The sequence below is a fragment of the Leptonychotes weddellii genome, chromosome 9, assembly GCF_054177405.1.
Source record: "Leptonychotes weddellii isolate Sample4059 chromosome 9, ASM5417740v2, whole genome shotgun sequence".
In the NCBI taxonomy this organism is placed as follows: Eukaryota; Metazoa; Chordata; class Mammalia; order Carnivora; family Phocidae; genus Leptonychotes; species Leptonychotes weddellii.
This window is the reverse complement of record NC_138377.1, coordinates 58,291,847-58,318,587: the sequence shown is the minus strand read 5'-3', so window position 1 is coordinate 58,318,587 and position 26,741 is coordinate 58,291,847. Positions and strand designations below refer to the sequence as shown.

General features: G+C 38.1%; 1 protein-coding gene and 1 long non-coding RNA gene across 14 annotated transcripts in view; one reads left to right on the top strand and one right to left on the bottom strand.

Annotated features, from left to right (window-relative positions):
• Positions 1–14,646, top strand: part of LOC145723217 (uncharacterized) — a 90,946-nt gene extending 76,300 nt beyond the window's left edge. Inside the window, exons 5-7 of one of the 2 annotated variants that reach the window (XR_014148119.1) lie at positions 9,439–9,629; positions 11,206–11,385; positions 12,106–14,646. This is a non-coding gene — a long non-coding RNA (uncharacterized LOC145723217). The remainder of the gene's footprint in view (positions 1–9,438; positions 9,630–11,205; positions 11,386–12,105) is intronic. The other variant, XR_014148117.1, reaches the window with a different exon arrangement.
• HEATR5A (HEAT repeat containing 5A) overlaps positions 1–26,741 on the bottom strand; it is a 110,504-nt gene that overhangs the window by 5,676 nt on the left and 78,087 nt on the right. For 8 of the 12 annotated variants that reach the window (XM_081829463.1, XM_081829467.1, XM_081829459.1 and 5 more), the window contains 11 exons: positions 25,869–26,108; positions 24,291–24,472; positions 22,654–22,722; positions 19,973–20,152; positions 19,205–19,427; positions 17,403–17,651; positions 15,487–15,614; positions 13,835–13,982; positions 12,138–12,410; positions 9,477–9,701; positions 4,477–4,631 (listed from right to left, as the gene is read on the bottom strand). In XM_081829463.1, the coding sequence (XP_081685589.1) occupies positions 4,477–4,631; positions 9,477–9,701; positions 12,138–12,410; positions 13,835–13,982; positions 15,487–15,614; positions 17,403–17,651; positions 19,205–19,427; positions 19,973–20,152; positions 22,654–22,722; positions 24,291–24,472; positions 25,869–26,108 (2,072 nt within the window). The remainder of the gene's footprint in view (positions 1–4,476; positions 4,632–9,476; positions 9,702–12,137; positions 12,411–13,834; positions 13,983–15,486; positions 15,615–17,402; positions 17,652–19,204; positions 19,428–19,972; positions 20,153–22,653; positions 22,723–24,290; positions 24,473–25,868; positions 26,109–26,741) is intronic. The other 4 variants (XM_081829462.1, XM_081829469.1, XR_014148114.1 and 1 more) reach the window with 3 other exon arrangements.

Genomic DNA, 26,741 nt, shown 5'->3' with positions numbered 1-26,741 from the left:
GATGGGTGAAATAGATGAAGGGGATTCAAGAATACACTTGCTGGGCGCCTGGGTGGCTCAGTCAGTTAAGCATCTGCCTTCGGCTCAGGTCATGATCCCAGGGTCCTGGGATTGAGCCCCGCATCGGGCTCCCTGCTCGGTGGGGAGTCTACTTCTCCCTCTCCCTCTGTCTGCCCCCTGCTCCTGCTCTCACTCTCTCTCTCAAATAAATAAATCTTTTTTTTTTTTAAAGATTTCATTTATTTATTAGAGAGAGAGAGAGTGAGAGAGATGGAGTGCATGAGAGGGGGTAAGGTCAGAGAGAGAGGCAGACTTCCCACTGAGGAGGGAGCCTGATGCGGGACTCGATCTGAGACTCCAGGATCATGACCTGAGTCGAAGGCAGTCGCTTAACCAACTGAGCACCCAGGTGCCCCTAAATAAATAAGATCTTAAAAAAAAAAAAAAGAATACACTTGTCATGATGAGCACTGAGTAATGTATAGAATTGCTGCATCACTATATTGTACATCTGAAGCTAAATGAACACTGTATGTTAACTGGAATTTAAATAAAAACTTTAGAAACACAATCTGGATTCAACTGCCTTTTTTTTTTTTTTTTTTAGGATTTTATTTATTTGACAGAGATAGAGAGCGCAAGTAGGCAGAGAGGCAGGCAGAGGGAGAGGGAGAAGCAGGCTTCCCACTGAGCAGGGAGCCCGATGCGGAACTCGATCCCAGGACCTGAGCTGAAGGCAGACGCTTAACCAACCGAGCCACCCAGGCGCCCTGGATCCAACTGCTCTTTAATCAGCTAGTGAGGTTTCATCATACCTATCTCATGGCTCAAACTTTAAAATGAAAGCTCTTTGCTTGAGAACATCTAAGGAGTGACCAGGCAGGGCCATCACAAATGTCATGAATGTTCTCCAAGACCAATGATTCCAAACACTTTGATGCCAAGACCCCTGACTCGAGGGCATAAGTAACTTATGAAAGATACCTGAGCACTCAATCCTTGTTTGACCAGTTCCTGGATGTGTCAGAGGACACATACAACAAACCAAATCAATAAAATTCCTGATCCCCTAACAAGGATGAGACTCACGCTCCTTTTCCTTTCTTTCTTCTTTTTTAAAAAGATTTTATTTATGTATTTCAGAGAGAGAGAGCAAGAGAGAGCGCGAGTGGGGGGAGGGGTAGAGGGAGAAGCAGACCTGAGCCAAAGGCAGACGCCCAACTGACTGAGCCACCCAGGTGCCCCTCCTTTTCCTTTCTGAGTCTCCCAGATGCTCTGTGTATCTGCTCTACGTCTTCAATAATTCTGCTCGCTTTTCTTTTTGGCTTGCGTTTGATTTTCATTCTGCGAAAAGTCAAGGACCCTTTGGTGGGTCCTCAGAGCTGGTCTGCCTGCATCTGAATGTTTACTTAAAAATAGTTTCCAAAAATCTTTTTGGTAACTTGAAACCTTAAAATTATACTGAGATAAGTTGAAAGGTGGATATTCATTCAATATCTGGATCATTTCCAAATAAAATAAAAAACTGAAACATTAATTACTCAACATAGGTTTATCTATTTTTGGTTTATTACTAAGAAACTTAAGATAGTTGGGTCTGTTAGTAAACATGTTTGGTTCCCTACCAAAAAATAAATATACTGAGAAAAAATATATTTTTAGAAATTACAAAATGTATTCATAAATTTGTCAATCTCAAGAATGTTGGTTTAACAGTTCACAGTTTTCCATTAGAAATTAAGGTTTCTGGGGCACCTGGGTGGTGCAGTTGGTTGAGGGTCTGACTCGGTTTCGGCTCAGTTCATGATCTCAGGGTTATGGGAATGAGTCCTGGGTGAGGCTCCACGCTTGGTGCACAGTCTGCATGAGACTCTTTCTCCGTCTGCCCCTCTCCCCCCACCACACGCTCGCTCTCTCTAAAATAAATAAATAAGGGGTGCGTGGATGGCTCAGTTGGTTAAGTGTCTGCCTTTGGCTCGGGTTGTGATCCCAGGGTCCTGGGACTGAGCCCTGTGTGGGGCTCCTTGCTCAACGGGGTGTCTGCTTGTCCCTTGCCTTCTGCCCCCACCCCCCTGTTCATGCTCTGCCTCTCAAATAAATAAAATCTTAAAAGTAAATAAATAAATCTTAAAAAAAGAGAAATTAAGGTTTCTAAGGGTTAAAAATTTTCATGTATGTAATGAAACTACTAGAAGTATTTGTCAGCAAGCCCTCTAGCTCAACCATAGGCCCCAATAGTTAAGACCAGAAATAGACAAGACTGCTTAACTCATGCCCTATCTGAAAACCACTGTTGTTTTTATACTTTCTTGAGGCATTGACGGAAGACGTTTTGCAATGACCTGAACATTCCAACTACCAGGCCAAAAAAGCCCTGATAGCAACGGAATGCCTAGAAGACCACATCCTATACTGTTCCCTGCCCATGATCATTTGCTGAACACACTTCCCATGATCAGTGCTGCCTGCTCTTGCATGAATCCCCCGAACCTCTCCCTATCAAACTCTAGGTGTTCATTTGCTGGCAGAGAGGTCAGTTGTTAAGGCTTGAGCCACCTCCCCTGGCTGCTGGCCCCCCAAATAAAGCTCTCCAGTTCTCTTTTCCAAACCCTTGTCTCTTGAGTGATTGGCTTCTCCTGCGATTAGTTTATCTGAGTTTGTTTGGTAACAGTGGTGGCAAACCCAGCCAGGAGCTATGCATTTGATTTGTCTAGCCCCCTTGGGATTCCTAGGGATGGAGCAGTTGGCCTCAGCAGCGTGCCAGGGCTTAACCACTTGTTTCCTGAGTTAGCGGCTGTGATCCATCGATCGATAATAGAATCATCTCTGTATCCTAGCAAAGTAGAATGTATGTTTTCAGTTAAGAGAAAGAATGAGGGATGCAGATGATGCAATTTTGTTGCGGGAAAAGAAAGTAATTTTGTCCTAAAGTGAGGCTGGTTATTTCAGGATGGGAAAGGGGAAAGACAGAGGACAAGATCCAAAAGCACAAAAGAAAGTTGTAGAAAGTCTGTGGAAAGGGATTTTGGGAAAGGAATTTTATTCATGGTCAAGCTGCCTAAGATTAGAATAAATTCATTTAAAAGTAAAAAAAGAAAATGAACTTTTTTTTTTTAAAGATTTATTTATTTGACAGAGAGAGACACAGCGAGAGAGGGAACACAAGCAGGGGGAGTGGGAGAGGGAGAAGCAGACTTCCTGCTGAGCAGGGATCCCGATGCGGGGGCTCGATCCCAGGACCCTATGACCATGACCTGAGCCGAAGGCAGACGCTTAATGACTGAGCCACCCAGGCGCCCCAAGAAAATGAACTTTAATATCATAAATACACTGGTACAAAATTAGAATTTGGCTTTCTCTCTGTTAAATGGACAAAGTTTTCTTGGATTACTGGTCTGCTCCTGATAAAAGATTATAAAAGGTTTTTCTTTGCCTTATTAAAATAATCTACCTAGAAAATAAAGATTCTGCATTTTATCAAAATAATTTCCCATGTTTCATGTTGTCTTTATCAAGTCTTTGATTACTAAGGAAAGCTGAATGTTCTCTATTAAAAGAACTAAGTTTTGTTTGTTTTTTAAACTATGTAACTTTCTGTATTACCCATGAAATCTTTAACTGTCCGTCTGGTTAAATGGATAACTAAGTATTTTTCACAGTGACCTATAGTCCTACTACTATTTGATGAAATGTTTTAAAACCTTTTGATATTATTGACAGATTTCCCCCGAATCTAATTGTTAATTAAGTCTTTCTGACCAACTCATTCTTCAGTGCATAAAGGGAACAGGATGTTAATTTAGCAAATGAAGGGGTCATAAAGGAATGAGATTAACTTGTGTGTACAGTTTTCAGGATGGGTCCCATTATTTCATATCATATTCTCAAAGGCATGTGAAGTCTCTTTTTTAGGAAATTCACTATAATAAGCTACAAAGTATCTTATTAAGGGGCGCCTGGGTGGTTCAGTCAGTTGAGTGTCCAACTCTTGATTTTGGCTCAGATCATGATCTCAGGGTCATAAGACTGAGCCCCACATCAGGCTCCAAGCTCAATGTGGAGTCTGCTTCTCCCTCTCCCTCCCCCGCTTGCATGCAGGCTCTCTCTAAAATAAATAAATGAATACAATCTTTAAAAAAACAAAAACAAAGTATCTTACTTAATGTCCCTTGTAAGTTCTAGACATTTATCAATTTTAAAATGTTCCTATTTCAAATTAAGGTTTTTTTGTTTGTTTGTTTTTTGTTTCTTAAACATTTCCTTTATCTTTCTCCAGCTATGCTCTATCCTTGGGGTCAAAGAGTAAGACCATTATTATTTGGCTTTGTCACCCTAAGAATACAAATTGCTCTAAACCTAAAAATAAAAAAATTTAGTCTGGTACTTCTTGTTGAAGCCAATAAAATCACAAAGAAAAATTTTAGAAAAGCCTAAACATATTCCTATTACAAACATCTCTCTACTAAAGACACTTACCACAGGATCTTTTATCTCAAGAGTAGCCTTAAATTTCTCAATACAGCGCTTCTGAAGGCATGGGATGGTAGTAACTTCTGGACTGGTAGATAAAATAAATACTGTGATAGCAGTAAGTAGACTGATTTCATCAAGTTCTTGATGTGTTCCATCTACTAAAGAGAAATGATCTATGAGAAACATCCCAAGATTGCCGTATTTATTGTTTTATGTATCTGTGTGAAGATGCCTCTAGTTTGACAGCAACAATTTTTGTGTACACAACAGTTACAGACAATAAACACTAATGGACTGATTTTAAGAATCCTGGCAAATGTTGTAGGTTTTAAAATGTACACTGTAAGTAATTCTACAGCCAAAAATTACCAAAGTAATTATATTCTTTACAGATAGACATCAGTAAATATATATGTATATTTACTAGGAATATACATTTCCTAGTTGTGTGACCTTGGACATTGAACCTCATTTTTAGTTTTCTCATTTATAAAATGAAAATATTAACAGTACTTGCATTTATAAAGTTATGAGGATTAAATGAGTTATTCATGTAAGGCATTTGAATAGCATGTCGCACATACGGTCAACACATGTTAGCTATTATAGTATCATTTTTGTTGTGGAACAAATTAGAAATGCATGTACAACTGATTTTTCTAAGATTAAGGTATTCATATTTTGACAATACAAGTGTCAAGTGAAAATACCTTAGTGCTTTGCTAAATACCACTTTTTAACAGTACAAAAAACCTGAAAATACCGCATGGGCCACAATCATTTGAAGGAATTTTCTATTAGATATAATTCTCCTTCATTTCCTCCCATATTTACCTTCATAATCTCATTCAATAATTTTAATGAACCTGCTGTGAAAACTCAATTTTATTTGAAAAGGAAAAGGGGTGACAAATTTGACTCATGAAACTATGTAAGAATGGATTACTACTTATGAAGAAGTGATATACAGGGATCGAGATAATAGCTTTGCTACATTCATTCAACAAATATTTAAGAAACAGCACTCTTTCTGGCACTGAGAATATAAGTTACAGAAGATATACTGTACACCAGGAAGTAAATAAAGAATTTAATTTCAGTTAGTCACAAGATCTATGAATATAAAAAATACATTAAAAGATCAAAGTTGGGGCTCCTGGCTGGCTCAGCTGGTAGAGCATGTGACACTTGATATCAGAGTCGTGAATTCGAGCCCCATGTTGGGTGCAGAGATTCTTAAATAATAAACTTTTTTTAAGTAGGCTCCATACCCAGCATTGGAGCCCAATGTGGGAACTGAACTCACAACCTTGAGATCAACACCTGAGCTAAGAGATCAAGAGTCAGACACCTAAGTGACTAAGCCACCCAGGTACCCCAAATAAGTAAATGAAGTTTAAAAAAAAAAAATAAAATAAAAGAAAGCAACCCAGGAGTTGCTACACTGGGTGGTCAGAGAAAGCGCTGAGGAAATTAGTATCTTAACTGAGGCTTGAGAGATAATAATGAAACAATAACAGTAATGAAAGCAAAATATTATGGATGAGTGTGATTTTATAAAAATAATTTGAATAATTTTAAAGTAAAAGGTACATGGGTCAACATTTAACATGATGACAGCATTATTATAAGTACTTTATATATATATTAAATATTTTATCCACATAACAGCACCATGAGATGGGTACTCTTATTTCTTCCATTTTATGGATGAGGAACAGAAATTTAGTCATTTGCCCAAGTCACACAATTAGTAAGGCAGATAGTTTGATTCCAGAGAGCATACTGTTTTTTTTTTGTTTAAAGATTTTATTTATTTATTTGAGAGAGAGAGAATGAGAGACAGAGAGCATGAGAAGGAGGAAAGTCAGAGGGAGAAGCAGACTCCCTGCTGAGCAGGGAGCCCGATGCGGGACTCGATCCCGGGACTCCAGGATCATGACCTGAGCCGAAGGCAGTCGCTTAACCAACTGAGCCACCCAGGCGCCCCCAGAGAGCATACTGTTAATCATGATGCTATATGGCTTCCCAAACAGTTGTTATTTTCAGTCATTCATGACAACTTGAAACTGCAACATAGTCAGCTAGTCTGTTTAGTAAAAATGTCTTTTTATTTTCAGTAGGATAAAGCTCTCCTGGGTTCCTCTTCCCCATTTCTTCTAAAATTCCCTATTCCCCATACCCCTCCCTAAACTCCCTTTTTCCTATCCTCTTTTACCTAGCATAAATGCAAGATTCCCTTAGCATTAGCCCCACGGAGAGGCCTCTGTGGTGAGGAAGCAAAGCCTCCTGCTAATAGCCAGCAAGAGACTGAAGACTTTTTCCAACAGCCATGAGTGAGTCATCTTGGAAATGGATCTTCTAGCTGCAGCCCTGGCCAACATCTTAACAGTAACCTCATGAGTGAGAACCACCCACGTATGGTGCTCCAAATTTCTGACCCATAAACTATCAGATAATAATTGTTTGTTGTTTTAAATCGCTAAGTTTTCAGGCAATTTGTTACACAGAAAATGGTTTCCCTGTGATCATCAGCTCCTGCTTAATTTCTCTCAGTAGCTAGTCTAAATCCTCACTGTTCTAACCTCATTCTCTGATAAACAAAAAACGTATTTGTGGTGTGTGATGGAAGAGGCAAGCTCTTTGTAACTCTCATCATAAAAACTTACACTTATTACTTCCCATCTCTACCTCCTTTTCTTCCCTCCCACTGGCAGAGGTTAATCCTTCTAAATGTACTATGAATTTTATTTCTTCCTGCTTAGAAGGGGACATTGCTTCCCTCCCTAATATTTCCAACTCCAACCTCATCTCTACCTTTTTTTCCCCATAAGCACAAACTCATGCTAGAGTCTTATCTTAAAAAAATTCCTTGCCCCTATACTTTCCTTCAGCTTTCGTCTTGTCGACAGGAGTCTATCCTTACTTTCCTTACCTTCCATTTACACTGTTGACCAAGCTCTCACCATTAAAAAAACTCTTTTCTTTGGCTTCTGTGACTGTATCCTCTCCTGCATCTCCTCCATCTTGCTCCATAAACTCAATTTGGGTGATTTTATCCATCCCATAGGTTACACTGATAACTCTCCAATACACACAGTCTAAAATCATCTCTAGCTCAGATTACTTGAACTCCAGACCTCTACATATTATGCTCCACTTGATTATCTGAAAGGCATTTCAAACTCAACTCATTACATTCCCCTGAAAATGTTCACTTTGGAATTTGTTAATGGCACTATGAGTGCTCAATGTACTCTTTCAATTCTTAAACCAAACTATCAGTAAATTCTGTTAATATACATGCTTAAGATTTTATTTTTAACATTTTACTCTTTATCCTTACATTCCTATCTTACCTCCAAGAATCTTGTTTTTTTTTTTTTCTATAGCTGTCACAGTGATTCTTCAGAAATGCAAATCCTATCACTTTACTCCCCTTCTTAAAACCCTTTAGTGATTCCAAATGCATATTAAAAGCAGTCCAAATTACCAACCATGCAAACCTCCATAATCTGGCCCCATGTCCCATCCAACTTCATCTCTTTAATAATCACTGTTCATCACCCTCCTCCGCCTCTTCTTCTAACCCCACATCCTTTCATTATTCTACTTGCTGTCCCCAAATATACCGTATTATTTAGGTCTACAGCTGTGTAATCGAAATGTGCCTAGAACCCATTTCTATGATGTCCATGTGGAAAATGCTTTCTGATTCTATAAGAAATCGACTCTTCTGAGAAGCCTCTTGTGGTAGATATAGAGCTGTACCACTGAGATCCCCTTCATGGAGGAAGGTGCTACCCAGCTGTGGGAGTATGGTCAGCTTAGCTCCCTCAGGGTTGGCCTCAGCTAGAGTTGCCTTGACTGAGATCACATCCTTCCTGTGGTAGCCCACGTCTGAGGATAATAAAGTACAGGCCTATGTGAGGCACTCATATGGGCAATCGGCAGAGCTCCCAATTGTTGGGGGCTTGCACTGGAGTCCGACTTCCTCTTCTGCCAATACTACTTTCCCCTACTCCCTTCACAGATGTTGTTCCTTAAACTCCATCTCAGCAAGAGCTTCCAGAGAACCCTACCTGTTACACTCTGCCTGATTCACTCAGAGTGGATTACTCTGATTTTTTAATCGGTCTTTTTGCTATATTTAGAAATGTGGTGATAAATAAGACATCACTGTTGCCTTCAAGGAGTACTTTATGATATTAATCATATAACAATTTATAGATACCAGACTCATCTTTAGGCACAAAGTAGGTGTTCAATAAATGCTGAATTCAATTGAAACCTATATACCATATGAAAGAGAATATGGTGAACTGTGACATTTATAAACAGAACAAGGCAGGGATAATCTACAATACGTCTAAGGACTTTTTACAATCACCATGACATTATGTTGAAAATGGAAACTATACAACAGTAATAAGAGAAAAACAAATTTTAATGGATACTGAACATAATACTGGCTATCATTTATTGATATATGCTTTCCATATGTTATGTTACTGCTCTAACAATTTCCTACAACACAATACCCTTATTTTGTTAATGAGAAAACTAAGGCTCAGAGAAGTTGAGTAACTTAGTCAGTTAGCTAGTAAGTGATGGAATGAGAATATAAACCCAACAATTTTATTTTAGATTTTTAATGCATAACTTATGCACTTTTTTATGTACTGTGTGCATTAAAAGGTTCTGTCAGCTAGTTATGGATCATACTATATTCGTAAACTAATATTATAATTGAAGGTCTCTCACTGTTAACTTAATATACAGACTGCCAGTCATTTAACTGTAATAAAGAGTAAAGATACTAAAATGAGAACATATATGTTTCTATCTACTTTATATATATTCTCTGAACACATATGCAGTGAATATGGGCCCCACTAGGTGAGAATGCCAAATACGATCAATTAAACAGCTTATTCTCAAAAAAATGTTCCTCTTGCTTTTTAGAACAAACTAAACAATTGCTTCCAAGCAGCCTTAATTACCTGGATCCCAACAGTCAAGTATTGTTGTTAAAGCACTACGGAGGAGGTCAGTCCAAGCAGTGTGACTCTTTTCTGCTCTGGCCATGGGAGAAGACAATATTCCTTTCAGAGCCTGTAGGGAAGCTGCAACAGTTGAAGATAACTGGCCCCCAGGTAACTTCACAGCAGTTTCTCTGAGGACCCCAATTGTAAGGTACAATATAGTAGGGAGAATTGATATGCTTCCTGTAAGACACATTTTTAAAAACACTTTATGTTTCGGTCTATACATATAGTTCCTAAAAAGAAATCATCGATGAGTAAGACAATGTCAAAAATTTCTAGCTTTTAAGACATTTTTCATAAAGGATTATAACTATTAATATAATTTAGATAGCGTTAAGATTTTTAAGACTGCATTAAATTTTGGTTATAACTGAAAATGTTATTTAAATTGTGTCACAGTATTTTTTGTATCTTTTGCTGTCTTATTTTATTTGGTAGTTGACAAATGGTCAATTTATTTTTATTTATTTTTTAGTGTGATAAAATATAGACAACACAAAATTTATAATTTTAACCATTTGAAAGTGTACAATTCAATGGCATTAAGTACATTCACAATGCTGTACAACCATTACTACTATCTACTTGAATTTATTTTATATCAAACTTTTTTCTAAGGAATTTGTAGCAATCCACTCAGTATAAATTATTAAAAATTTCAAAGCCACGGGGCGCCTGGGTGGCTCAGTTGGTTAAGCGACTGCCTTCGGCTCAGGTCATGATCCTGGAGTTCCGGGATCGAGTCCCGCATCGGGCTCCCTGCTCGGCAGGGAGTCTGCTTCTCCCTCTGACCTTCCTCCCTCTCGTGCTCTCTGTCTCTCATTCTCTCTCTCTCAAATAAATAAATAAAATCTTTAAAAAAAAAAAAATTTCACAGCCACTAAGGAGTTGAAAAGTCAGTTATGTTTAAAATGAGAGACTAAAACTAAAATGGTAAATTTAATGCTCCCAGAGGCTACTCAGCAAAACTCTCACGGTGTATTTTTGTCCCAAATCTTCTGCTAGTCACTTTTTCTGCCATTCTTGCTGCAAGGCAGTATGTGAGAATAAGGAATATAGGTTTTAGTTCAAATCAAAGCTGAAAATCATGTTAAAAGATAGCACATATATTGGTCAAGACATGTTTAAGCAAAAATATGCTTATCGAGTAAGAATCTATTAAGTATGGAGTATCTATTATGTACTAAACTTCCTAAAGAATACAGTATTTCATTGGAAACAAGACATATTTGCTTGTATATATGTTTATATTTTTGATATGTAATAACAAATTACAGATAATGCCTCTATATGATGCATAAAATCTATTTACATATAGAAGCAACATTATACGCACAGATATATGCATGCACACATGAAAGAACAACTCTTTTTTTTTTTTTTTTTAAAGATTTATCTATTTGACAGAGAGAGACACAGCGAGAGAGGGAACACAAGCAGGGGGAGTGGGAGAGGGAGAAGCAGGCTTCCCGTGGAGCAGGGAGCCCGATGCGGGGCTCGATCCCAGGACCCTGGGATCATGACCTGAGCCGAAGGCAGACACTTAACCGACTGAGCCACCCAGGTGCCCCAAGAACAACTCTTTATGAGCTAGAGTTTTTAGGGAAGCATTTACAGATAACATAGGCCTGGATATGAACTTCATTTTTTTTTTTTTTAAAGATTTTATTTATTTATTTGACAGACAGAGACAACGAGAGAGGGAACACAAGCAGGGCAAGTGGGAGAGGGAGAAGCAGGCTTTCCGCTGAGCAGAGAGCCCAATGCGGGGCTCGATCCCAGGACCCTGGGATCATGACCAGAGCCGAAGGCAGACGCTTAAGGACTGAACCACCCAGGCGCCCCCTGGATATGAACTTCAAAGGCAGGCAAAATTTTATTTTATTTTTTTAAAAGATTTTATTTATTTATTTGACAGAGACACAGCGAGAGAGGGATCACAAGCAGGGGGAGTGGGAGAGGGAGAAGCAGGCTTCCCGCCGAGCAGGGAGCCCGATGCAGGGCTCGATCCCAGGACCCCGGGATCATGACCTGAGCCAAAGGCAGATGCTCAACGACTGAGCCACCCAGGCACCCCAGAAAGGCAAAATTTTAAAAAGGAGAGAAGGTATGGGCTACGTCAGATCAAGTAACACCATGGACAACAGGGATAAGCATGAAGGCTCGTAGGTTAAAGATTCACACAGAAGGAATCAGGAGGAGGTAGTGACTCAGCAGAGCCTTCTGGAGCCTCAAATGCTCTATTAGAAGTATGGACTTGATTCCAAACTGATGACAAACTCTGTCATCACCAAGAGAGGAACAGTCCATTAGGTATTTTATACCAAAAAATGCTCAAGAGCTAAATCACTACCACTGACAGGTTAAAAATACTGTCAACCAAAAAAGCATTATCTGTTGATAGTACATGGTATCTCTCTATTTACCTTCACCCTTTCAGTAAAACAAATTACTAAAATGTGATGTTAATCTTAAAGGATTAAAAACATAACCCACCAAACCTTTGAGGCAGCATTAGTTTAATGAGAAAAGGATTGGCAACCATTATCTCCTTTATTTACTATAACCATTTCTCTCCCTCCAGGTCAAGGAAAGCAGTCAAATACCACAGCATACCTTCAGGAGAGCACACAGCAGGAAGTTCAGAGAGGATGACTAACGCAGCTGACACCAATCTACTTCCATCTTCCGACAGCACCTGTGGCTTCGTAGCTTTTACTCCTGGGCTACCTGTCAATTTAGGATTTAGTTCTGGAAGCTGTCTAACTAGAATGCATACACACAATTCCAGTGTTGCAAAAACCAAAGATTTCCCAGGCACAAGTCCTCCTGTGTCCTTGCCCTCTCCAAACTCTGGCAGGGTTTCCTTTTCGGCAGCCCCATCATCAACTAAAAGACAGAAAGAACAGTGTTGAATAAACACTTCGTGTTTGCTTTGGTTTGGGTAGATGGCAATTTAAGTCCATTTCTGTTGTAGGTAAAATATTTTTTTTTAAAGATTTTATTTATTTATTTAATTGACTGACAGAGAGAGAGAGACAGTGAGAGAAGGAACACAAGCAGGGGGAGTGGGAGAGGAGAAGCAGGCTTTCCGCCGAGCAGGGAGCCCAATGTGGGGCTTGATCCCAGGACCCTGGGATCATGACCTGAGCCGAAGGCAGTCACTTAACGACTGAGCCACCCAGGCGCCCCTGTTGTAGGTAAAACATTTAAATAAATGGCTGAAGTCTTGGGTGTTGAAGAATGAAAGATAAAGTTATGGAGGTAAAAGGAGTTGTCTTTATTATGACTACCTATTGCAGTAGATCAAAAGAAATCCTTGGTAACCCTCTCAGCTTTAAAATATTGTCTGGTTAACAACTTGCTGTTAAGAATGTGAACCTGAGGGGCGCCTGGATGGCTCATTTGGGCGTCTGCCTTTGGCTCAGGTCATGATCCCAGGGTCCTGGGATTGAGCCCCACATCAGGCTCCTTGCTCTCCTGCTTCTCCTTCTCCCTCTGCCACTCCCTCTGTGCTTGCTCGCTCTCTCAAATAATCTTAAAAAAAGGAAAAAAAAAAAAAGAATGTGAACCTGATAGGTCCAGCTCCAGTGCCTACCTTGTACTCTTAAGTATCGATAATGGCGGGCAGAAAGATATGAACCGAGGTCCCTATGTTTTTTAAGAAACTGCCATGCCTGTTCAGGACTGCCTGCCTCTGGGACTTCTTTTAGATGACAGAACAAGACCTTGTGTTTTAAATCCACTGTCAGATTGAGTTTTCTGGTATATGTAGTCAAATGTAATATTAAATGATAAACTCATCAATACCAAATTAGACTTACAAACAAGCAATTTAATCACTTTGCAAAACATAAGTCATTAAAAAATAGTCAGTAGTTATGGGGTACTTGGCTGCCTCCATAGGTGGAGCATAAAACTCTTGATTTCCGGATTGTGAGTTTGAGCCCCAACGTTGGGTGTAGGGATTACTTAAAGAAAACTTAAAAAAAACCTGTCAGTAGTTCTTCCATGTACATTGGTAAACACTCATAGCTAAAGTAAGTACTTAACCAGTATAAAGGACTTTTTCTCCCCTTCCAGGATTTTGTTAATATTCTCATTTTCCCAAGGAATACCTTAGCTACTAACAAAATCCAAGCTAACATGTAGAGGTGGATAAAAGGACTTAAAACCATACCTAGAGAGGTTTCATTTTTACTACACACAAAACATTATCAGAACAACATAGACATGTAAGAATACTTTAAAAAAGTAATGCTGATTAATGTGATTATAATATGATTAATTTTGCATTATGGGTTAACATTCACCTTCTGCACTTCGTCTTTTCTCCTTGACATGTTCCTGAGCTGCACAGATAATCTGTCTTACCACTTCAAGTGAAGCCAATTGAATAGAAGGTGATTCTCGGGTCAAAATTACTCGATGTAGTACATTCAACAATTCGATGCCCAAGTCCTATCATAGAGAAAACATTTAGGGGAAACTGTATTGGAAATCACATACTTCTTTTTTAAAAATACCAATATTAAATGCCATGAAAAAATTCAAAAAGAGAATATTAACAAATTGCTCACAAAAAATAAAGGTGTATGTACAATAAAGTTAGGTAACACTTGTTCCACTTTAAATGGACTCCAGATTGGTTTTTGTCCCACCTTGCAGGAGTTGGCACCATGACAAAAGATCATTTTCACACAGGCCCTAAAATGGGAAAATGGAAAGGGAAACTTCCAAAGCAAGGTGAGAAACCTGGCTAGAAGAATAAAAGCACTGCCATCCAGACTTCCAGATCTGTACTGAGCTTTTCTAGTAAGAACAAAGATTGATGGAGAAGGGAGACATTAAAAAGTGATAAGTTAATAAGCACAAAATAGATATCCCTCTAAAGAATAAAATATACTGGGGCGCCTCCATGGGCTCAGTCAGTAAAGCATCTGCCTTGGGCTCAGGTCATGATCCCAGGGCCCTGGAATCAAGCCCCATGTCAGGCTCCCTGCTCAGCGGGGAGTCTGCTTGTCCCTCTCCCTCTGCCCCTCCCCCGACTTGTGTGTGCTCACTCACTTTCTCTCTCAAATAAAATAAAATCTTAAAAAAAATAATAAAATACACTGGACAAACAGTCTCTTTTTCTGCTTTTCTTTTCTAATGCTTACTCTGGTGGCTTTCTTTCATCTTTGAAAATAATAGAGTAAATCTGTCTTTACTGTACTTGTTTTAATATACAGAATAAACAAGAACAAAAAGTTTAGAATTTATTCAAGTATAATCCCAGTCAGGGAAGACGCTGATTAGTAATTTAAACCTAATAAACAAAAGTGTTAACAGGTTAAATTATAGTCTACCTAGAGAGAAAATCATAGTTTCTCTTAGGAAAGAAGTTAAAGAAGTGCCATACTTTCATAGTGATCCTATTATCATGGTCACAACTGGGTCAGATATTAGTGTTTGACTCCACCTATAGGCTAGCCAGTAATCTCTTTAAAAACCAGGAAGGAGAACTCAGCCAATAGCAATACTCTGTAATAGACATAACTATATGAACCAAGTAGATTCTCTCTTGGGGAAATGGAATCGAAGATACAGATGTATATAAAGAACAGGGTGCACTGAAGCAGAAAAACAAAGGAATTCTACATGTAACCGGTGGCTACTCTACTGGCCACTTCAATACAGTGCCTTCCCCTCATTGCTGAAAGTTCGACTGAAGAGCTGGTACACTGAGTGGTTAGCAGCAGAAATCAGTGCGGCAGAAGCAGAGACAGAAGTGGCAGTCAGAGGCATTACTGCTCCTGGGTCTACACAGGTGCTGACAGCGTTCCAGTTCTGAGAGATCAAGTCGTGCAGTTTAGTTTTCTTTTACTTCTCTGTGTTCATTTTCTGTTTGCTGTGGTAACCTGAACACGTTTTTATTCCTGTTCCTTGAAAACTACAGAAGCCTAACAAAAAAGTAAGAAATCACCTGGTCACTGCCAATTTTAGATCTGGGCCAAGGAACATCTAGAAGGGCCTGTAATGCATGTAAACAAGCAGTAATGCTTTCCATGGTTGCATCTGATCGTAAGGAACAGAGAAATTCCACACTGATCCCTGCAGAAAACAGAAAAAGAGGAGGCTTCTTTTAGATTCTTAGTTTAGGAAGTTAAGGAATTCATTTTATATTTAGATAAGATATACAAATAAGCTTAGCAAAAAGGTAAAGTAAAAAACCACAATGATTTTAAGACTAAACAATTAAGTAATAAAGCAAGTCTTTTAGCTCTTTTTATCCACATGTACAGTACATGAAGAATAATCTCAATCAGGCTTGTGCACTACTGAGTAGTTGCTATGAAATAGCTCAAAAATGCAAAAAATTACAAAATTGCACTAGAGAACTTAATGTGGAGAGTTTTTTATTTAAAAAAACTTTTTGGGGGGCGCCTGGGTGGCTCAGTCATTAAGTGTCTGCCTTCAGCTCAGGTCATGATCCCAGGGTCCTGGGATCGAGCCCCACATCGGGTTCCCTGCTCGACGGGAAGCCTGCTTCTCCCTCTCTCACTCCCCCTGCTTGTGTTCCCTCTTGCTGTCTCTCTCTAAATAAAATCCTAAGAATAAATAAATTTTTTTTTTAAGTAGGACCCACGCAGAGTTTGAACTCATGACCCTGAGATTAAGAGTCGCATACTCTACCAAGTGAGCCAGCCAGGCGCCCCAACATGTAGAGTTTCATAACTTTATTCTTACTAAAATTTACTGAGTGATTATCATGGATCAAGCACTGCATCTTTACACATATCATTTCATTTCATTCTCACAATACCTGAGGAAGCAGATACTTTTTAATTTTTTTTAACATTTTTATTTTTAAGTAATCTTTACACCCAACATGGGGCTCGAACTTACAACCCTGAGATCAAGAGTCCCATGCTCCATGGTATTATTAACACTCTTTCCGACAGGGAGATGAGCACATAGAGCTTAAGTTATTTAATTTGCTCAAGGTCAGTTACAATGGGGTACACAAAGAATTTGAACTTAGTCAAATTGCATAGCTTATGCCCATAGTAACTGCCATCCTTCATTCTCTAAGTTTGTTTTTAAAAAGCTCTTGTCTCAAGGCAAATGGAAACAAAATTTTAATATACCCAAGGATACAGGAAATTGTGGTCATGTCTGGCCTGAGAAGGAATAATAATAGAGATTCTGTGAACCATAAACCTTACTTAATTTAATCACTTATCTTTGTAACCCTTATATTTCATTTAATTAATAATTTCTTTATAGGTAATGATCTAATGGGTTGGTTTCCAAGAACTAGGTAAAATATGAAAAACATTTCTTTCATTTATTCTAGAAACTCACTCTATTTTAGATATTTCCCTTTAAAAATGAAGTTCCAGGAAAGCCAAAGAATGGGTTAAACTTCATAACCTAAAAATCTCATCTCTTTGACCTTAAATATTTGCTTGCAATTTTATACCTTTGAGTAGACTTTCTTGAACCTTGCAATCCTTGAGAACGCAGGTAGGAGGTTGGGGGTGGGGATGGGGAATGCAGGTGGACCCCCTCAGTATATTGGTATTTTTTAATATATAGAGAAAGAAATTTTAAAAATTTATAGACACCACATGAATCTTTAAAAAACTGTGTGGAAAAAACTAGGTTTTATAATTTCTATAATTCATTCAACATGATGCTGAAGCCAGCTTGTAATGGGATTCCAGACTTAATGAAATCTGCAATTTTATAAAATGTATACAAGTTTACTCAGTTATATCAAGTTTATCACTAACACCTAACAAAGATGAGATAATAACCACCAAGAGCTGAAAGGCAGTAAGGCACAATTCAAGAAAAATTCTGAAGGACTGGAAGCTTGTTAGCTCTTTTACTGACCTAAAATAAGATGGAATCGATCAGTGCAGACATCCTCAGGGGACTTTACCGTAGCCCCAGATGATGAACCCTGACACATGGAAGTTGGTGTTACAGGTCTTGAGAGATGAGATGCTCCTTCATCTGGGTCAGCAACAACAAAGCCTGTGGTGGTAAGCCACAATGCTGTAGCATGCAGGATAAGTGCCCAGGAACTGTAATAATGCAATTTTGCATTTTCACTAGTCTCTGCTGTGTAGAAAGCACCACCTACAAAAAAAGCAGAAGCAGTTTCAGGAGGAACAAAAGAGAGTAGCTCCCACAACATTTTCTCTCTTCGGTGTTACAAGATAACAGACCGTGCCCATCATCTCAAAAGTTCCTTTAAGGAATTTATGTGATGTGTGTTTCAAACAAATACTGATACCCATTTACCTACTTATAAGATTAACATTAACATTTTGCCTCTCTTAAATCACTTATTAAAAAAACAAAAAACCCTAAAACTTTGTTATACCATTAATTCTTATCCCTCCTTCTATAACCACTTTCCTCAAGTCAGTGTGACTCACTCCCACAATAGATGTCTGTATTCATAACAGTGTGACTCACTCCCACAATAGATATCTGTATTCATAACAGATGTTATTATATATGTTATATATATAACATATATAAATATGTTATATTTAGCAACAGATGTTTGTAGTTATAAATAATATGTGCTCTTATGTGTGTTTAACTTAACAGGCACCACCTTGTATGTAACCTTTTTGAACTTGTGTTTTTTCCACCTAATTTTATATTTTTGAGATTTACTTATGTTGATTTATATCTGTCATTCACTAGTAGCTGACATACTATGCCAATAAATTAGTTTATTTCCATTTTGATGCTACTGAAAAGTACAATAAACACTCCTATCTCTCTGTGTATAATTCCAGTTAAAATTCTAAATAGAAGTTGGCAGGCTGACCTGAAATTCGTATCAAAGAGAAAAAAAAAAAAAGGCATCTGGAATAACATGAAGAGTAAAAGTGGCTACCAAATATCCATCCATAAAATGCAGGTTAATAACTGACTACAAAACTAGATGCCTATCCCATTCCACACACACAAAATCTAGCTGCACTAAAACCCAAATTGTAAAGTACAAAACTGTAATGCTTCTAGGTCTTTATGATCTTAAATTAGAAAAAAACTTATCAGGTATTACACAAAACCACAAACCATAAACGATTGACTACACTAATTTTAGAGAGATAAAAGAATAAGCTAGACTTGGAAGACACGCAATCACAGAAGAATAATACTAAAATTAGATAAGGGATTAACAAATCAGTAAAATCATGACAAATACCAAGTAGAAAATGGTCAAGGATTATGACTAGGTGATTGATGGAAGAAGAAACTTAGCCCATAAACATATGAAAAAAGGTTTTCAATCAACAAAATAACAAAATAAAACAATGAAAAACTATTTCATATCCACCTAATGGACAGAATTTATTAAGTATGACAACATACAATGGTAGAAGATCTAGTGAAACAGAAACATGCTGTTATATGTTGGGCATATAAATTTTTACAGCTGCTTGGAGAGCAATTTGGCAGTACCTTGTGAGGTAAGATGTGCATGCCTTATTACCTAGCAGGTCAACTTCAGGGTATCGACCCTGAAGCAATTCTCACATCCTTATTCTATAAATGGAAATTACTATGGGGAAAATGTTTCAGCTAAACATTACTTGCTAAAGGATAAATTTTGAAAAGTTACTGACTGTTATTCTAGGAATTATGTACATATTTTACAAACCCCTTACCTTCAACAGGAAGTTGGGAGGCAAATTCTGAAGGCAACGTTAAGAGAGCAAAATCCTGAAGCGCAGCAAGCCAGAGCCTACTCAATGTGCCCAGGTCTGTGTGGACTAAGTCAAGCAGTCCATCTGACGAATACGACCCATTTCTGACACTCTCTTCTGAACAGGTGGTAGTCTTCAAAGGTTGTCTGTGGCTTTTATGTCTTTCTACAGCAATTATGTAGACCTGTTACAGAGTTAATTTGTAAATAGGAAGATCTTGTACCCATTAATAAGGTGCTATAATATTTTTTATCTCGCCAAGGAGACAGACCTTACCTTTGAGCATACTGGACTTCAAGTGCACTCTGATACCAAGAAGGTATATACATGTAACCACACATACAAACTGGGATAGAAAGATCCAGAAATATTCCCTTCAATGAGATGCATTATAGATAGCAAATACTTGACAAATATGTTACCATGCTGCACTTTTTTTTTTTTTTTTTAAAGATTTTATTTATTTGACAGAGAGAGACACAGCAAGAGAGGGAACACAAGCAGGGGGAGTGGGAGAGGGAGAAGCAGGCTTCCCGCGGAGCAGGGAGCCCGATGCGGGGCTCGATCCCAGGACCCTGGGATCATGACCTGAGCCAAAGGCAGACGCTTAACGACTGAGCCACCCAGGCGCCCGACTTAGTTGTATTTTAAATAGTTAATTTCAGTTTATAGCCTATGGTGTTTATTAACAACTTCTAAAATTCCAGTTATAAATGGAGAAGCACTAACCTCTGCCCAGGCTTTCAGCACAGCTAATATTTCCATGGTAGAGGCACTTTCATTATATAAGTGACTCAGAGCCTCTTTTCCAGCCTGTATTTTTGTTAATGATGAAACAAGCAACTGATGAACTCTTCGGAGATCATTAAGGTCACTTACAACTCCACTTGCTATCCAAGCACTGCAAACCTGGTTTTTAAGAAAATCAAAAGTTACATTTAAAAATTATAGATACCTCCTTTGTGAGTTCAGCAGAGCTAACCATATCTCAGGAATCTAACACACTGAAATCATCTTGCTATCAGGAAACCCAAGGGATGCTGCTGATAATGCCAGTCAAAAGCCAGCATTTCAAAAGGGAATGAAGTCTAAGGTTGAAGCAAGGAAACCAGTGTTAATAAGTAGATAAATCAAAGAGTTTCAGATGTTACTAATATGGAGAAATGAAGCCATGAAAGATACCACTTTCATAAATGTTTGGATTAACATTTTTTTTTAATTTAATTTTTTTTTTTAAAGATTTTATTTATTTATTTGAGAGAGAGAGAGAATGAAAGACAGAGAGCATGAGAGGGAGGAGGGTCAGAGGGAGAAGCAGACTCCCCGCTGAGCAGGGAGCCCGATGCGGGACTCGATCCCGGGACTCCAGGATCATGACCTGAGCCGAAGGCAGTCGCTTAACCAACTGAGCCACCCAGGCGCCCCTGGATTAACATTTGAATAAAATCTTCAATCTTGATTATTTCATCTACTTTAAAAGCAGAGATGGTGTGGTTAATTAGTATAACTGTTGAAAATTAAAGAACTTAACATTTAAAACCCTAATGAACATTTTGAAAAAAGATATTGAAAGTATTTTAAAACAAAACATCATTAATAATTCTCCAATGCAAACAGTTTGCTCCATTATCAGAGGCTGTCTGGTTTTCTTGGATGTCACAGTATTTCTCTTTTTCTAGAGAAAATTAATTTTTCCTCTTCCATCTATTTATTCAGTTCCTGTCTCATTTCACAAAAGATTTTAATGGCTTAAAACAAGAACACAAATAATGAAGTGATAATAAGTCAGACACTCAGCACATTTATTTATTTGAGAGAGCGAGAGAGAGCGAGTATGGGAGGGGAGGGGGAGAGGGAGAGAGAGAGTCTTAATCAGATTCTGCGCTGCGTGTGGAGGCTGAAGTGTGGCTCAATCTCACGACTTGAGATCACCGCTGGAGCCAAAACCGAGTTCGGTACTTAACCAACTGTGCCACCCAGGTGCCCTTGGTACAACATTTAATACAGTTCTTTGAATATTCAAGGTACCAAACATATCCTAAATACAAGTGAATAAAAGAAAGTTGAAAGAACGGACTAAATTTAGTTTATTCCATTATGTTTATAAATAATTCAATTCAAGCCAGTTCTGCTTTTAATTATTGCAGGTCATTTAGGGCTGGATATTGAGTGTCTGACAATCATTCCTAGAAAAGTAACTTTAAAATTATATATTATAATAGCTCTTAGGGGCATCTGTGTGGCTCAGTGGATTAAACTTCTGACTTCGGCTCAGGTCATGATCTCAGGGGCCTGGGATTGAGCCCCACGTAGGGCTCACCACTAAGCGTGGAGTACGCTTCTCTCTCTGCCTCTGCTCTGCCCCCCCACCCCCGCTCATGCTCACTTGTGCTCTCTTTTTCTCTCAAATAAATAAAATCTTTTAAAAACAAAACAAAAAAAATTATATATGATAATGGCTTAGATACATGAAAAAATGCTCAGGATCACTTGAAATATAAACCTAAAACTATTCTAATATAAATCTAAACTATGTCTAAAATATAGACAAAAACCTAAAAGTTTGACAACTTACAGTATTGTTAAGACTGTGGGACAACAGGTATTTGCATACAATGCTGGGAGGAGTTTAAATTGGTAAACCCCAACAATATAGTCTTTAAACCAGCAATTCAATCTTGCAGAATTTACCTCACAGATACACTTGTACCCATAAAGTGACCTGTGCGGAAAGTCATTTACTGCAGCAATATATGTAACAGCAAAAGATGAAAAACCCATACATCCATCACTGGTTAAATAAATTATGACATATCCAACAGTGGATTACCATGCAGTTATATGAAAGGAAGGGGAAATTCTCTAAATTTAAAAAGTAAAGGGAAAGGGGGCGCCTGCGTGGCTCAGTATTAAGCATCTGCCTTCGGCTCAGGTCATGATCCCAGGGCCCTGGGATCAAGCCTCACATTGGGCTCTCTGCTCAGCGGGAAGCCTGCTTCTCCCTCTCCCACTCTCCCTGCTTGTGTTCTCTCTCTTGCTGTGTTCTCTGTCAAATAAATAAATAAAATCTTAAAAAAAAAAAAAGTAAAGGAAAAGGAACAGCTGAGATTAATGGTTAGACAACTAAATGTAGAACCCTTGGTATCAAATACTAACTGGAGAACTGCCTCCTAAGAGAGGGTTTTACTTCTTAAACTTTGTCTATTTATTTATAAAGATTTATTTATTTGAGAAAGAGAGAGATTGAGAGAACAAGTGAGAGGATGGGCAGAGGGAGAAGCAGACTCCCTGTGAGGGAGCCTGACTCTGGACTTGATCGTAGGACCCTGGGATCATGACCTGAGCTGAAGGCAGATGCTTAACCAACTGAGCCACCCAGGCGTCCAAACTTTGTCTTTTTAACCATTTACCTGACATGCTTTGGCAGTGACATCAGGTGGCGTCTCCGAAGTGAAGGCTGGCCTAAGTGCCGCTCCTACCTGGCAACAAATGATATGAAATATCAAGCATCAATAAGGAAGACAGCACAAACTCTGTTTTTAATATTATTTTTAAATTATCTGTTTATAATAGGTATTCCAGACACCTATTGTTTCTGCCTGTCCAGTATATCTTCTTTTAGATAAGAGCACCTCAATTTTCTTTTGGGGAACCTTCTCTCTTACCCACTCTTTGCCCATGTTGTTGCTACGGAGCTGAGAGCACTGCTTGACTCCAGGGACCCAAGCAGAGGGTTATAAAAGGTCTTCTGAAGATGTTTCCTGGGAATACTGGGACAGAAGCACTGTCTCTTTTTAAGACTTGGTGCTAAGAAAAGCATCCTGATAACACTTGGAGAGAGCAAACTCGAAAATAAAGCCAGTGTAGAAGAAAGCAGAACCAACCGGGATTTGTGAAAACAACTTTCCTTTTCAGCTTAAGGGAGCTGTAATTTTATTTCTATCATTTGCAATTTTTTTAAAGCAAGTTCTACGCCCAATGTGGGATATGAACTCACGATCCTGAGATCCAGAGTCCCATGCTCTACCCACTGAGCCAGCCAGGCACCCCTCATTTGCAATTTTATGAGGGCTAAAAATATAAGAGTGCTCCCCTTAAGTTGAATTGTAACATTTCATTCTAATATGGTAGTTCTATGTAACTCCTATCCCTTCCTTTTGCTTTCTCTCAGAGATACATAGGCACTTCCTGCTGGGAAGATTTGATGGAGACAGCTAACTGGTGAACTGCTCCTGTCTCCCTAACTGCTACCCCACAAAAGCTGCCTCTGAATCACAAGGAGAGGTAGGGAAGGATGAATGATGCAGGAGGATTACATGGGAAGTGTGTGATGGAATATGTGAAGATTCTGTTATCTTCCTTGTTCTTCCTACATTGCTCAATGCACGAGGGAAACATGTTAAAAAAATTACAGAACCAGTAATAGGAGCCTGAATTCTTTTCTAAGCTGAGAGAAAAAAAGGAGGTTACATTTATTCCAGGAGTGATGATTTTAAGATAAAATATGCATGCAGCCTAAATGGAATATTTAGTAATGATTTAGCGTTATCTTAAGAATATTCAGATATTTTGGGGCGCCTGGGTGGCTCAGTTGGTTAAGCGACTGCCTTCGGCTCAGATCATGATCCTGGAGTCCCAGGATCGAGTCCCGCATCGGGCTCCCTGCTCGGCAGGGAGTCTGCTTCTCCCTCTGACCCTCCCCCCTCTCATGCTCTCTCTCTCAAATAAATAAATAAAATCTTTAAAAAAAAAAAAAGAATATTCAGATATTCTGTAAAGATTTTAATTAGCAATGTCCTTTATCTCCCACAAATTACCAAGAAGGTTTTAATTATTAACCTGTAACCTTACAAAAGACCTGTTTTATGTACCACTTCACTTTTACTATTTCTTCTTCAAACATATGCTTCTATATACTGATCATACTGGTGATATATTAGCAGAGACATATACTCATTTACATATTGAAAAGTGACATGCCCATTAGTTTCACAGACTTTTTATCCCAGGTGTTTAAAAATAAAACTCTCGAACAGAAAGTGCTTACATTGGCTTGATACTGTTCCAGAATCACATGACCTGGAAACTCTGGTTCTGGAATAGCTGCAAATCGCCGAATAACAACTAACAGTGTTTCAAGGCCAGAAAGACGGAGCTGGTCACTGTGATCCGTGGCAGCCATAAAGGCCATGCGAATTAAGTCAGCAAGATGTAGCACCAAAAAGTCATCTATAAGATTAAAAAAATCTTATCAAGAAAAAGCATACGTTGGAACTAAGATTTACGTTAAATGATCATTTCTCCTCCTTATAATTTCAGACTTTTCTAGATTTTCTTTTAAATACCTCTGATTTGATTTACTGTTTCATTGTACTGTTTGTTAAATACAAACTTTAAAGCTGGATTTGCTGCACTACTGCAAATAATCACATACAAAAAAGTCCCGAGGCAAACAATTACACAGCTATTCAAAAATCAAAGACAAAATCAGCATCCTTTAAAAGAGTGCTAACAGTACCTTCAAAAAAAACTTTTTTCAGACTTTCTGATAAAAGCACATTAGAAGGTATTTAGGAAACTTTGGGTATTGATGAATTAGGCAGTAATTAAATAGCATAACAGTAATTATGTCAAGTTGAAGCTGAAAGACTTAAATGTTCCTTTTGAAAAACATAGTTTTATGTGGTTCTTTATATGGACTAGATTATGTTATTTCTGTATGTCTTAACACATACAGACACTTAGGACATCACTGAACAATAAAATATTCAGGGGTACAACTAACCTTTACTCAAAATATACCTGGTACTAATTTTAATAAGAATGTTATAGGTCACAATGAAGAAACCAACTCACTTAGTAAGTGCCAATTACAATTTTAATTGGGAAGAAAGGAATCAGTAAGCATCTATGATATACTAATTTTATACCTATCAGTATCTAGAATAGTACTCATCACAAATAAAGAGACTCAATAAACACTTGCTTGAAAAATCACTAAAACAGAGATACCTAATTCATACTCCCACACTTGCAATAGCAACATTTTGCTATATAATTCTTTTGTCTGGTAAAAAATATATCTATGGCATTTAGGTATGTGCACTGTGTCTTTGAACATAATGTGCTTAAGTGAATTCAAGCTGTAGTATGTACACATACCCCTTTAGGTACAAACAATAAAACTGAATAAAAGGTCAAAATGGCCTTGCAAGCAGGTTTATGCTACACTGTGATAGGCTCTAATGTTTTCTGGGTAATATTTATGAAACCAAAATAACTGATAAGCAAAAATACTGTAAGTTGTAATTCAGAAAATAAATTTTGGGGGTAAGCTAATGCATGTACTACTTTCCAAGAACATGCTTATTTTCTATAAACTTAAGTCATGCACAAGTCCATTAAACAAAAGTGAATGACAATTTAAGAAGCTAAATCATTGAAAATGTGTATAAACATTAAAACTAATGTTTTATAGCTTACACAAATATTATAGTCAAATTCATAACTGATTTGGAAGAATACAAACTACTTTCTAGTTTTACTTCTTAAATTAATATTAAAAACATAAGCAGACAACATTTCTATGTATATCCTTTGGTCTTTTCATCTTTATGCCACTTACTTCTTGAATCCCTTTTTTTCATTTCTTGTGCTAAAGCAATGTCAAAATGTGCGCTGTGTGCATTCTCACACTGGTTAATTATCCTACAGACACACTCGGCAGCAAAGACTCTAGTAGCCCAGCGGGGATTGGTATATGGATATGATTTATCATCATTTCTGGTGGTCAGAACTGAGGCATCATCCCCTTTATCTCCTTCCTCTTCTTGCATTGTATCCACACAAGTTACAGTTGTAAAATCTTTTATCAAGGGAGAATACATGTAATTACAATCAAATATAAGATACATTTATAAAGGAACACAAAAGACTTCAAATTCATACTAGAACTGTTGTTGACCAATCATACACCTTTAACAATGTAATATAATCACGTAAAATGTAAAACGATCACATCTAATAACTACAGACAACACTGGTATCTAAAGAAATGCTCTAAAAATGTTCCAGGTCAAAACGACAAAGTTGTTCAATTATATTCAAGGTGAAAAACCAAACATGACAAAACAGACAGGATACTAAATACAAGGATAATTATCAGTCCCCACTATGTAGACAGTTATGCTTAAGGAAGCTTAACATGCTCTGGTATGGAGCATGGTGGATTGCACTGTTATAACACTAGGGTCTTGAACAGATTTAAGGTTCCTGAACCCACTGAAAATGTCTGAAAATATTTTTCTTAGGATAGATCCATTGCTGTCATTTATAGTCTCATATTGTCATAATGGCCAGAGCCAGTGAGGAGTGAATCATCATTATTATTTTTTTAGACAGAGAGAGAGCGAGAGTATGCGCGTGAGCATGGGGGAGGGAGAAAAAGAATCCCAAGCAGGCTCCATGCTTGGTCAGCAGCGCAGAGCTCAACTCAAGG